Source organism: Cynoglossus semilaevis, chromosome 12, assembly GCF_000523025.1.
Source record: "Cynoglossus semilaevis isolate Cse_v1.0 chromosome 12, Cse_v1.0, whole genome shotgun sequence".
In the NCBI taxonomy this organism is placed as follows: domain Eukaryota; kingdom Metazoa; phylum Chordata; class Actinopteri; order Pleuronectiformes; family Cynoglossidae; genus Cynoglossus; species Cynoglossus semilaevis.
Window position 1 is genome coordinate 7,499,502 of NC_024318.1, and position 12,654 is coordinate 7,512,155.

The following is a 12,654-nucleotide window of genomic DNA, read 5'->3' on the forward strand; positions in this document are numbered from 1 at the left end:
GAGTTTGGTCTCTCCTACTGCAGGGAGGCTTCTGGGAGCCGCAGCACTACAGAAAACACCTGCAGGCATCCTAGCTCCACAGGTTCAAGGGCCTCCAGGACCACCTGGCAAAGATGGATTACCAGGCCCACAAGGAGTGCCTGGACCTCCTGGTCCTCAAGGTAGGAGCTGCAGTTGGCAGGTTGAAACCGATGGACTGTAACACAAGCTCACATAAAATAACCAACTCATTTCAGACATGGAACAAAAGAAATCCTGTTCAGAACACTGAATGCTCTCACACGGTGATGCAGCGTGATTAACCATCAGTGTGGTTAATGACAGCTTTATTTTCTCTCTCATTAACAGAAGAATATTTCAATTCAAAAATAAAATAAAATAATAAAATATACTGTTTTCCTTTATTGTTAAATTACAATATAATTATTATTAATAATATTATTGAAATAATAATATAATAATGTGAATATTATGTTAAACTCTCTGCTGAACAGAAAGTGAGTAGAGCTTTTCACACAGCTTGTCACGTCTCCAGTCAACAAAAGTGTATCTTTAACTCTGGTGGCAAATGAACAAACACACAGTGTTGGTGAAATACATGTCTACAAGAAGGTGACGCGGTGAAGTCCTCATCTATTTACTAAGACATAAATGTGTCAAATGCTTAAGCTCATATCATAACAGAACAAATCTCACAGTAAGTCCTGCTCCAGTCTTATGTTAAAACACCTCCAAACTTTGGACATTGTTGAACTAATTAAATAAAAACTCAGAATACAGAGGCTGACTGATGTGCAGCTACTTGTAATGCTAAACCGTTATGGAGTATCAGGTCACAGTGTTGGCACGTTTTTCTGTGAGATTACGAGTATTCAAATGAAGTATGTGGCCCGATACTATCATCTGTCCCATCATCCTTAGTTCAAATCCACTGCCACACGTTGATTCAAACTCAGAAATTGGGCCAATGTTTTCTTGAATTTCTTGATGTATCAGGCTGGGTTGTGTTGAGGTCACCATTATAGGCTAACGCTTGCATTTTGTGGGGATTCATGGGTATTTCTCTCTTGCTTGCACCCATATATCAACGCAGACTGAGGGGCGGAAAAGCAGAGAGAAGTCCAGGAGTGTGGTGTGCAGCGGCTCTCTGGAAAGTATGAAGACAAAGGAAGAATAAGAGAAAGTAATATCAGTGTGGACAGGGGAGAGACCCAGTATTGATACCTCACTCCAGGAGAGAAAGCTTCTAAAATACAAAAACAAAGAGTAGTCAGTGAAGAGAGTGTGTCCACTGACTACTCACACAGCACTAATGGTTTGCTGGCCAGGCTTTATACCTGTATACTTGGACCTGCCTTTAGATTTGTACGGTGTCTGCAGCAGAACTACGGTGTCTTAACTTTTTGAAGAGAAAGTGTGTGTTTTCCGCCTTGGTGCAGATCCAAACACCATCGCATTGGCCTTTCTCTTTGAGCTTTGTATCTACCTCACATTACTCAAGACCATTTACACTTTAACCCACCGCTATAAAAGCCCTCTCTCTGTCATGAATAATGCAGTTTAAATAGGCAACTACGCCACTATAAATATTTGTGCTGTGTTAATTCCATTTGCTTTACACATGTCCTGGATTTTGTTTGGCTTGTTTTATTTTTTATGCTTCAACAGAGTGTTTTATAGGTGATTCTTAGTGCAGCCTTGCAATAAATATTTACTGAAAGTAAAAGGGGTAAAAGTTATTTTCCTTGATAAATCAAAAAAAAAATCGGAGCAACTTCTTAATTTGATTTCTGTTGACTGGTGTCGCCACTCAGCTGAGGAGAGAGTTGGGGGTAATATTTCCTCATTATTTCTCGTTATCCTCGGCTGGAGACCGTGCTCCTTTGGAATATCCAATTTGACTTGTTCTCCATTGTGGCAGGATCAATTGTTTATGGAGAAAAATAACCCCTAAGCTGGATCTGCACTGGTTTTAATTTCTTCCCCGTGGTTTGACTGTGCATGGGTGAAAGTCTGGAGCTCAAGGTCACATCCAGTACATCAAGCCCCCACCCCACCTCCTACTCCCCTTGTTGTAATTTAGAGCTTAGTTATCATTCTTTTAATGTTTGTTTTTTTATGTTTGACATTATGATGGAAAATTCTCTGATTTAGGTCATTGTGTGTGATCTGTTATACATACATATATATATATTCTTTTGACTTTCTTTTTTGTATTTCACTGCATTTTGCTTATTTATTATTGCAGACTGTGACAAAGTGTCTTCCATTACATCAGGCTGTAACCTCTGTTTCAGGGTCGCTCTGCTTGTGCTGTACTTATTATTGGAATTATCAGTAAATATTTTACAGTCATTGGTGTGCGATGACACGGCTGCTCAAATATTTGTTCTTTTTTGATCATTTGTTTTTTTTTATTGTAAAGCATTTTGAGAATAAATTGATGCTGCTGTTACTATTTTGTGTACTGCAGGATGTGAAAGACACGACACTGAGAGCTTCTGAAAGGGAATTTATTTTTAAATGTTTTTCTGTCCATATTTTTTTAAATATGTTTGCCCCACAAAATTATTTGCCCTGTGTATTTTTTTTTAAACTTTCTGACGTAAAGGTGCCGTGTTCTTTTCACCACGGTACGTCCCCTCTCTGAATTGATCCCTCGGGGTCTGTGAGTGCTGAAAGGGGTCTCATTACTGTGGGGAGATGTGTTGCTACCCTCTCTTGCTCTCTTTTGAGTTGTGGAGCATTCACAGCCCTTTTTTCCTCTCTTATTTTCTGTGACATGTAAGCATTGAAGCATTTCCCCTTTGGGCAGTGTTAAGCCTGGTACTCTTTTCAGTGTTTCTGATGCCCTCCCTACAACCAGCGCTGGTGCTGAGGCTCCATTACTTGTGTGCCTCGTGGGGAAATATTTTCACAGGCCCACACTTTCACACCGATGTTGGTTTGCTGCTGTTGTAAACTGTGAACACTTACGGATTCAGCATGGAGTGGAACACGAGTCAAAAACGTTTGTCTGCACGTACTAAAATGCCACATGCCGACTTGGCATGGAGTAAATACACACGTGTAGCATGTGCTTGCTAAATATATTTAGTACTATAAAATTCAAGTCTTGGTTAATTTATTATGATTAATCATGATCAGTTGGAACTAATCATGAAATTATGAATATGGAAAAATATCAAGAAAAATCACCAAAGTACGGTTTAACATTTTGTTTTTTTAGCTCAAAGTGCATTGGCAAACAAAAACATTTTTCCCCACAGTGTGTGCAAATTACAGTGTGTTATTGAGAGGTTATTAGAGCAACAATAAGTAGATTGACGGTGGAATCATTGGATGTAAAAAGAGTGTCAGTTTTTACAGACATTTTTAATCTGAGTAACTTCATGCGAAATTCATGCGATGAATGTGACGAGTCTGACAGCTGCACTTTAAAAGTTTATTTCATCATAAATGTAATGCTGTTTGTTTTCTGTGGCCGTCTGGGGAAGAAAGACTTTTAGGCGCTGGCTTTTATTTCATTTTCTGTACTTTATCCCAGAGAATCCCATTTATTCTGAACTTTGTGAATGTCAGGGTCTTGTCGCACTGAAGAGATGTGATTGTTTTCTGCATTTGGTTTGTTTTCTATAAAACAACTTTCTGTTTTGTCACTCTGAATGCCGTATTGACCCACATGTCTGACCTTGGGTTAAAAAAAGCTTTGCTCTCTTTATGAATCTTGCCTGTGGTTCTTTTGCTGACAGAAAACTGTGTAAGCCTGCTGCCTTCTTCATACACTAATGCACAGACGACTGCTCTGATTTTTTTTAATTTATTTTTGACAGGGTTTCGGTGTTTGTTTGTTTGTTTTTGTTATAATTCAGCCCAGCATTGTCCACTTTTGTATGCGGTTTTCTCTGGTGCGTAATGTCCTAATAACGGGGATCTTCAAATGACTTGTAAAACCCTATCCTCACCCCAGCAGTTGTGGGATTGAATTAAATAATAGCCTTTCTACTAATATTACTAACTGCAGCACAAACTCTGAAGTCTGAAGTGTATATTTTTTATATTTGTATTAAGCAGCACTTTTCTGTCTGTCTACAGGATACAGAGGTCAGAAGGGAGAACGCGGGCAGATCGGTCTAGGGTTACCAGGAGATCCAGGACCCATGGGACCCCCAGGTAAGATGAACCAAGATGGATTTCGTTAGACATGATCAAACCAACTAATAATTAGAGAAAGGGGCATGATGAGAAATACAAATATAGGCTTTTAAATCCAAGACAAAATGGAAAACAAGATGGTTGAATGAATGAAAATCTATATGTGTAAATCAATGGGATGAGAATTAAGTGTTGGATTAAAAATTAATTGGAGGCCTTGTGATTAATTAATGGTGATTAATTGCTTTTCTTTCAAAAAGCAATTTTTAATTTTTTCATTTAAATTCATTCGGTTTGATAATTAAACCAGAAACTTTCACAGATAAGTACAAAAGAAAAACTCAGTTACCCCACTATCGCCATCTACTGGGTTGGAGTTGGCTTATCTAGTTGGTAGTGAGAACTGAGACTGTAATCAGTTAATCATAATGAATATACCAGCCATTCATTAAATTCATATTAATAAATGAGACTGACCTGGGCCTCTGCAGAGCTGCAGTACAGAGTCCATTCTGTGTGTGTCAAAGACCCTTCAGTTAGTGTGGGGTCTGTTTGGCAGCGTTCACCTCTGACATGGCACCAGGATAAAAGGCTTTGTTTTGTGACATGACTTAACTTTCTCCTCAAAGTGGAGAATGCAGCGTGCGTACAATATGAGAGAACTGTGAATGTGTCACCTCTCCAACCCCACATTTAGTCTCAGCCCTCATTTGGCATCTCAGCATGTTGGCGATTACCACTGCTCTGAGATCGTGTCGTGTTTGCTAAAGCTGAAGGAGAAAGTACTGTGGTGTCACAGCGCTGACGTCCCTTTGAGCTAAGTGTTTTCTCAAACAAAAGGCTCTGACGGCAGCCTGTTCTCTGAGTTAAAGAAAAATCTGAAAATTCACTGAGGCTATTTCTTACACGACCAACATTCCAGAGAAGTTGGTACATGTTCCTGTAAATATAAAACAAAAAACAAAACAGAATCTGTAGTTACTGTAATATACACAAACTAGTTATCCATATTAACTGTTTTTGAATTACCAAAAAACCAAAAAGCTCTGCATGGACTTTTTTTGTGCTCCAAGTATCAATATCAATTTTTGAAAATAGAATGAAGATGAGATATAACTTAATATTCCCCGCATCAGAAATTTGGTTGTTGCAGCTGCAAGTGTGAAAATGTTAAAAGTATAACATACTGTGAGATGAAGTGGCAAGAAAAGAGGAAAAATGTAGTTGGTGTTAATTTTCCACTAATACCTGCAGAGCGGTGAGTCATATTTCTGCCTCAGTCTGGAAAAGTTAGACGACCTCCTGAACAAACTGCCGTCAGTGTGCCGAGCCTCTCTCCCTGGTCTTCCCAGCCCGCTCAGATTTGCATGTCTCTGTTCGGCAGGAGATTATGACAAAACAAAATGTGCTGTCACTCAGCGAAGGACACCTTGTACTCTTTGACATCCATATGAAGGATGCTGTCCTGTAAGTCCTGCAGGTCCACTGGAGACTGGGATATATGAGTGTTGTACAGGAGTTTTCAATTTGATCAGTTTTATTATCAGAGAGTGAAAGGCCTCCTGGCAGACTAGAGCTCTGGCGTTATTGATTCACAGGAGGACATTCCAGGCCTGGAGAACAGACGAGGGACATCTCTGAGAAATTAAACTAATAGTTTAGTGTCAGTGATCACAGTGTTGGCTTGTCTTCCCGAGCCCAGTAAGTGTGACCTGATGCTGCTTGCTGTTGGGTCAGGCCCACTTGCGGTGCATTAGTCGTTTTGTACCGTAGCTAATTAGCAAAGTTGTGATAGGAGCAGTATGCGGGCACCACAACTTGTCACTGTAACATTGATTTAATAAGGCGAGGGGGGAAAAAGAGCCTCATTCGATTATTGCTCCGTGTACCTTTCCACAAAATTGCCTTACGCGGTTGATGGATGTGATGGTGATGAAAAGGAAAAGCTGTGTTTACAGGAGAGATGAACAACAACAGCAGCAGCAGCGCGTATGAGCAGTTCATACACGTGTTGATGTCTGTTCAAAGTGCCTTAGGGCCACGCAGTTGTGGAGTGGTTTGCAATCTTGCCTTACAGCAAGAAGATCACTGTTTACTAGTTGATCCCAGGTCTTTTGGAGTGGAGCTGGCATGTTCTCCCCGTGTGTGTTGGTTTTCTCCTGGTTCTCCCTTCACTTTAACCTGACCCTTGGTATGAGTGTAAATGGTTGTTTGTCTCTATATGTGGCCCAACTGTACGATGGTCCTGTCCAGTGTGTACCCTATCCTCGGCTGATGACTAATGGGATTGGCTCTAACACCCCTGCGGCCCGGCAAAAAAAAAAAAAAAAAAGGTTAAAGCTGTAGAAGATGGATGAACACTGCACGTAAAACTAAATAAGAAGTTAAAAACCATTTGTCTTGTTTTTAAGAGAGCTTTAAAATACGTGATGGTGTCAAAGTAAGATTTAATCATGACTTTAGGGAAAATGTTTAACGTTAAGTTATTATAATGGAATTCACATGAGAAAATATCAAATATGAATGTGTGAATGTGTAACATGAACGATCATAAATTACAACTTTGAGTCCCATGAATTAGATGTAATTTTTTACAATTGTTTCTACAAGTTTAGACTGAATTATTTATTCAACGTGGTGTAGGGGACAAAAATGATCAAACTTAACACAAAAGGAATAAAAGCAGAAGAAGAACTGTTTTCTCCCTCAGTAAAAAAAACTTATATATTATATTATATTATATTATATTATATTATATTATATTATATTATATTATATTATATTATATTATATTTATATTATATTATATTATATACAGTACCTACCAGGTATGTCAACCAGGTATTGTTTCATTCAAGTACACAGCACAAATTTGCAGCATCAGGGAAAATTAACAGACACCTGCCACCATAACTATATATAGTATATGTTTTTTTTTTTTCTATAAAATATGTTTGCTTCTTGATCGGAAGTCAGGAGACTAACAGTGAATCCACCAAATATTTTCATTATATATATATATTTTTTAGTGGCAATCAGGAAGTGTTCCAGATAGTAGATAGTAGATAGTTTGTGGGTTAATCTTCTTGTATGTGTTTAATACCATTGAGAGACACCTGAAGTACAAGCAGGGTCGGCGCTTGTACGTGATTGACAGCTGCACCGCTCATAACGGCTGACATTGGGCGTCAATTTCACCCCCGANNCCCGGAGAAAAAGTCCATTGTGTTATTGCTCAATCAAAGCACATTTCATTGTCTGCTTTCCTCCGAATGACACAGTAAATTCTAAAACCAGCCTCACCTTCCAGTGACAGAGCTAATAATTAAGATAAACTCCTCAGGAAATTGTAAAGTAAGGTCACGCTTGTAAAGACTTCTCGTTAAAAACAGGTACTTTGGTAAGTTCTCCAGCGGGACCTGAGCTCCTCAAACAGTTTTGGACCAATATTATCTGTTCCTAATTTAAGTATCACAATTATAAAACCCAAGGCAGTGGCAAATCTTTGTTCACAGTTTGAAAGACCAACTGTCTTTTAAAACACATTTTGGAAGTGTTCATTGAAATGCATACATTTTAATTAAAATGATCCAATGTCACTGAGTTCTTCAGAAAACTGTTATTGATTTCCTCATTAAATACTCATTCACTAGATGTCAGCAGATGGTTATGAAAAAATGTGTCTTTCTTCAATTCCTTAAACATTGTGTCCAACTAAACAGGAGCAGGGTTCACAACGAGTAAATGACGAGTAAATTTTATTTATTAAAATAAAATAAAAGGTTTTCTAACACTGCTGTCTGAGCAGGTAATGGAGAGAGTTTATTTTGGTAAGTTCTCCACACCTTACAATGTTTAATTCTCTATGAAGGTCCTGTGGGCATCCCTTCCCATGGACCTCCTGGCTCTCCAGGACCCCGGGGACCTCCTGGTACATGCAACCCCAGCGACTGTCTCCTGCCATCCTTATGAGCCCGACAGAGAGATTTTGGACTGTTGGAAGTAAAGTTATCAGGCTCAGAGCAGCAGAACCACTTCATCTGACCGCTTCCACGGCTCTGCTTTATCAGACACACTCATAACTGATCTCTTTTGTTCACCTTATAATAACATTTGATGCAGTGCGTGTTGTTGTTTTGTTGGGGGATTGGTGTAAAGTTTCTTTAGAATGCGGTGGCAAACCTTTGGGGTTTTATCCCTTTTTGTATTGCAGTACTTTTAACTTATTTCTTGTTTTTACATCTCCTACTGTGATGTGTAATGCATTCCTTGTCATCTCTCATTATTTCTTTCAAAACCGTGAAATGACTTTGTTTTGTCCCATTCAGTCCTGTTTGAAACATTATCTTAATTATTTGTTTTCCTTCTGAGCAGGCGTTTCTATGCACACTTTTGTTCTTCTCGCCTGTTTTTCAGATAAGCGTGAGTGTGTGTTTCTATGTGTGTGTGTGTGTGTATGCAGGGGCTTCTATCTTTGTGTGGACCAGCTTGATTTTTAGACCTCCAACCTGTGCTAGTCCTCAGCCTTCGAGGTTTAATGGAGCTTTTGAGAAGGTGAAAACAAAGATTTGAGGGAGATACTTTGACTTGTTGTTGTTTTTGGTTAACGGACTAGGACCAGGTTTTTTATATGGTTGTAACAAACAGGACGGTCACACAGCTACGTTTTCTGGTCTCAAGATTAGATAATGGCAAATGATACATCTTTTCCAGCTGCTAAGCAAAAAATGTTGCTATGTATCATGTTAATATGCATCCTATCTTTACTGCAGTTTGTTCTTTACATCAGTAAACCATGTAGCAATGGTCCTCCGACGAGATCTAAGTTGCACTGGGCTAATCTGTTCTGTATCCTCTAAGATTTCAGCCCAATGTTATCAAATCATCTCTGAGCTAAGCTGTTTTATCAATCCTTGTATTCCTAGTCCACTACCCTGGGGCATTTTCTGAAGGACTTGCAAAAATTGGGAGATATGAACATAGGTAATCACCATAAGGTTGAGCTGGTACTATAACAATTTAATTTCATATACTGTGTATTTATATATTAGCTCTCAGCTGAAATTGGCAGGTATATTTTCGAGGCATAACATTCAGTCCAGTGAGGTAACAATTGTAAAGTTCTGGGCTGAAAGACTCTAAGACACAGCTGAAAGATGTAGCTATGACCTAAGACTTGTATATTTGAGAACCACAAAGCTGAACAGAATGTACCATCATGTCAGTGCATGTCCTCGCAAAGATCAGAGTCCGTGTTTGTGTTTGTGTGAGAGCGAGAGCTGAAGATATGCACTGTACGTGTGACAAATCACCATATTTTGGACACTCTTTATGCAACCAAAGTGCAGCAGATGCATCTAATGTGGAAATTATTTATTTATAGTGTGTGGATAAGAATGTATTTGACAGCTGTAGTAATTATAATGTGGACATTCCAGTAATGTAATTACTGGAGGCTGCATGGCTTATTTGTTTGTTAAAATAATCCACCAAACATGTTTGAACGCTTCACTAACAATCGCTGATTAATGCGATCTGCCATGTCATTGTAATACAAAACCTTCCAACTTTAAAGGCACAGGCAACAAGGTCAGATTTTTCTGCATGAAAATGATGTATTGAGTTTAATTGGTCGAGGTGTGAGGCCTCGCACATTGACCTTCACTGTTGATTACAACTGTAAATAGGATGAAGTATAGCTTTTAACTCTTTGTCTAATGAGGAAAAGGATGGGACCTTTCAAAATAATCACAGTATCAAAGGATGCTCTTAATGTGTCAGGGTCACATGACACATTAAAACCGACTTTGAAATAATGTTTCTTTTTTTCCTTTAACTAACACATCGGTTACTGTTTACAGAGTGTTGTGTATGTATGATGATTCCTCTGGTTCGTTTGTATATTTTTGATTTGCAGCCACGCAAAGGAAATCGGACGACTACACTGCAGCTTCATACATCCACTGTTGTGAGCCATCAAACTCATCAACATACAGTACTTGAACTTTTCTCTCACGGTCCACATCCTGGTTTTGTGTGATGACTTTGTATGGGGAGCGGTTGTTAAAATACTGAAGTTTGAATTTATTTATTTGTTGTGAGATTATTTTGAATATTATTTTTGCTAATTTTAGGAAGTTTTGAGTCAGCTTGAGTTAGTATATGTGCATCAATTCATTAGTCCATATATATAAAATGATACGTACTATGTGTTAACATATATATATATTTATATGTATATATGTAAACATATTTAAGTATGTATAGCTACATATGAATGTACCAATGTATAAATGTACAGACATGCATTTATGTCTGTCTGTATGTATACATACCTATATATTTGTGAAATTAGAATGTCTTGTGTATGACACTGCTCACTTTTTTCAATTTCTAACACTATTTCAAAATAGTTTGACTCAAAGGCTTCAGATCTTTACATCGACGATGTTCAAAGGAAATTTTGTGGGTGCCTCTGATGTTTTCTGTTCTTTATTTCAATCATTAAGATCAGTTTGACGATTCCTTTTTCTTTCTTTTCATGTCTCACTTGACAGAATGTCGTCATCCTGCTCTCACACATGTAAATTATAATTCATTTCATTTTAAAGCTGCAAAGATTTCTTTTTTTTCTTGTTTTTTTTTTAAGCATGCCTGCAACGAGTCCTCTGGTAAATGTCTTGTGTGTGGGTTGATACTAAGTCCATTTTATTTGTGAGGCAAAAGAGCCCCCTGCTGGAGGCGTGAGCTGCGACCGCTTCCGTTGGCCATGGAAAAACATTCTTGTTTCCTTTTGTTGAATACAGCCCTTTCATGTGGCTGATTTTCGTGTTTGTTTTTTAATAGCTTCCCCTCAGAGACAGTAACAAGGACCTTGACTAAATTCAAATGAGTCTGCATTAGGAAACTCATCTGTGAACTTTTTGGTGCACTGAAGAGAAGAGAGCACGAATGAAAGAGGAATTGAATTAGGCTGGAATTGATATTAATGCCTGTTAGTTTGTGGCTTCAGTCGGGCTAATCATTTTCATAACTTAAGAGAATAGAGCAAATAAATGAAGCGGCTGTCGGCACAGTCCATTTGGTGCCAGTGGTTTCTCGAGGCTCCACGAAGAAGTCTGTTCATTACATGTCAGAATGGAAACTCATTCAAGTGAAATGTTGAACATCTTAAAGAATCCAAATCGAGTTGACTTTAAGCTTTATTATCTTCTGTTGCAGCAACTTAACCCCATGTGCTTTCCATTAATATTCTAATCCTGTAAATAAGTTTTAATGAGGAAGAAAAGGGATAAAGCTCTCAGCATGAACTTTTGGATTAAATATGTCTGCCTGCTGCATTTTACTGTGCTGCGTGACCTCGGTTTGTGTTTGGTTTCTTTTTGTTTTCTCTGAAAATCTACCTCACTCTTGGTTAACCACATCTACATCATCAGCTACTTAGAAAGAAAACAATATTAACACTCATTCGTTGCCTTTATCTATAGAAAAAATGCAATTAAAAACACAAGTTTATGTTCCAGGGATCTCTTGCGGTCCTGGTTGTTGACTGTTATTTGTGTCGTCCAGTTTAGTGATCTGTTAGATATAGAGCAGAGGCAGTGATGTGCCTGCTCTAAAGCATGGTCTCGACTGTGTGTGTGTGTGTGTGTGTGTGTGTGTGTGTGTGTTTACCAGATATCAGCGGTTATATTTTACACTTTTCTTTGCAGCATCTTTTATCAACACTGATTAATGGCTCCTGCCTTAGACATGTGCAATAAATGTTATTCAGTGCTTTATTTCTTGTTTGGTGGTGTTTTTCTTCCAACTAGTTGTAGATGTTTTGCAACCAACTTGTATAAAGTTGTGCCAGACGAATGAGGCTGTTCATTTATTCATAGGGGATGAAGTGGATTAAAGAGAGAACGAAGGTACGGTTTCTTTTCTGTGGAACCAGCTGTTTGAGTTTGAAAAGGACATTTTCACAAGAAAGGGTAAATATTTCACAATAACATGAGACTTAGTGGCTGATTTGGAGCTTTCAACCTTATCTGACCACATACAGCATAGAAGGGTCGCTAGCACAAACTACTAACTTCCCTACTATTTTAGACAGAAATCAAGAAGAAAAATAAAACAGATTTTTGTAATAAAATGTGAAACTGCAAGGAAAGTTCTGTTTTTTTTATATTTTGTATGAACTTAAATATTCCTAAATATATATATTGTAGCAACCCTATTGGTTTTAAAAGTGGCAGCATTTAATAGTACAATCTCAATGAACATCTCACCTCTTCACCATTTGTATCCATGTATAGTGGGATGTCCACTGTTTCTTTGGTTTGGGAGTTTCTATTAAAATGGCCAGGTTAAAGTGATCTGCCTACAATGAAAATGTAAAATATATATTTACTCATTTAAACCAAATATATTTTATATATATTATATGTTGGGATACTGGTTAAATGCATGTAGATGTGTGGTACTATAAATTCTTATAGTGTAGTGTATGGTGAC

At 38.1% G+C, this 12,654-nt stretch overlaps 1 protein-coding gene across 4 annotated transcripts in view; it reads left to right on the forward strand.

The window, feature by feature from the left end:
- LOC103387269 (collagen alpha-1(XIX) chain) overlaps nt 1-12,080 on the forward strand; it is a 93,826-nt gene extending 81,746 nt beyond the window's left edge. For 3 of the 4 annotated variants that reach the window (XM_025060866.1, XM_017037557.2, XM_025060868.1), the window contains 3 exons: nt 24-161; nt 4,096-4,173; nt 8,027-12,080. In XM_025060866.1, the coding sequence (XP_024916634.1) occupies nt 24-161; nt 4,096-4,173; nt 8,027-8,127 (317 nt within the window). In that variant the 3' untranslated portion in view covers nt 8,128-12,080. Of the gene's footprint in view, nt 1-23; nt 162-1,093; nt 3,301-4,095; nt 4,174-8,026 lie in introns of those variants that run through there. The other variant, XM_025060869.1, reaches the window with a different exon arrangement.
- Nucleotides 12,081-12,654: the final 574 nt, after the last annotated feature.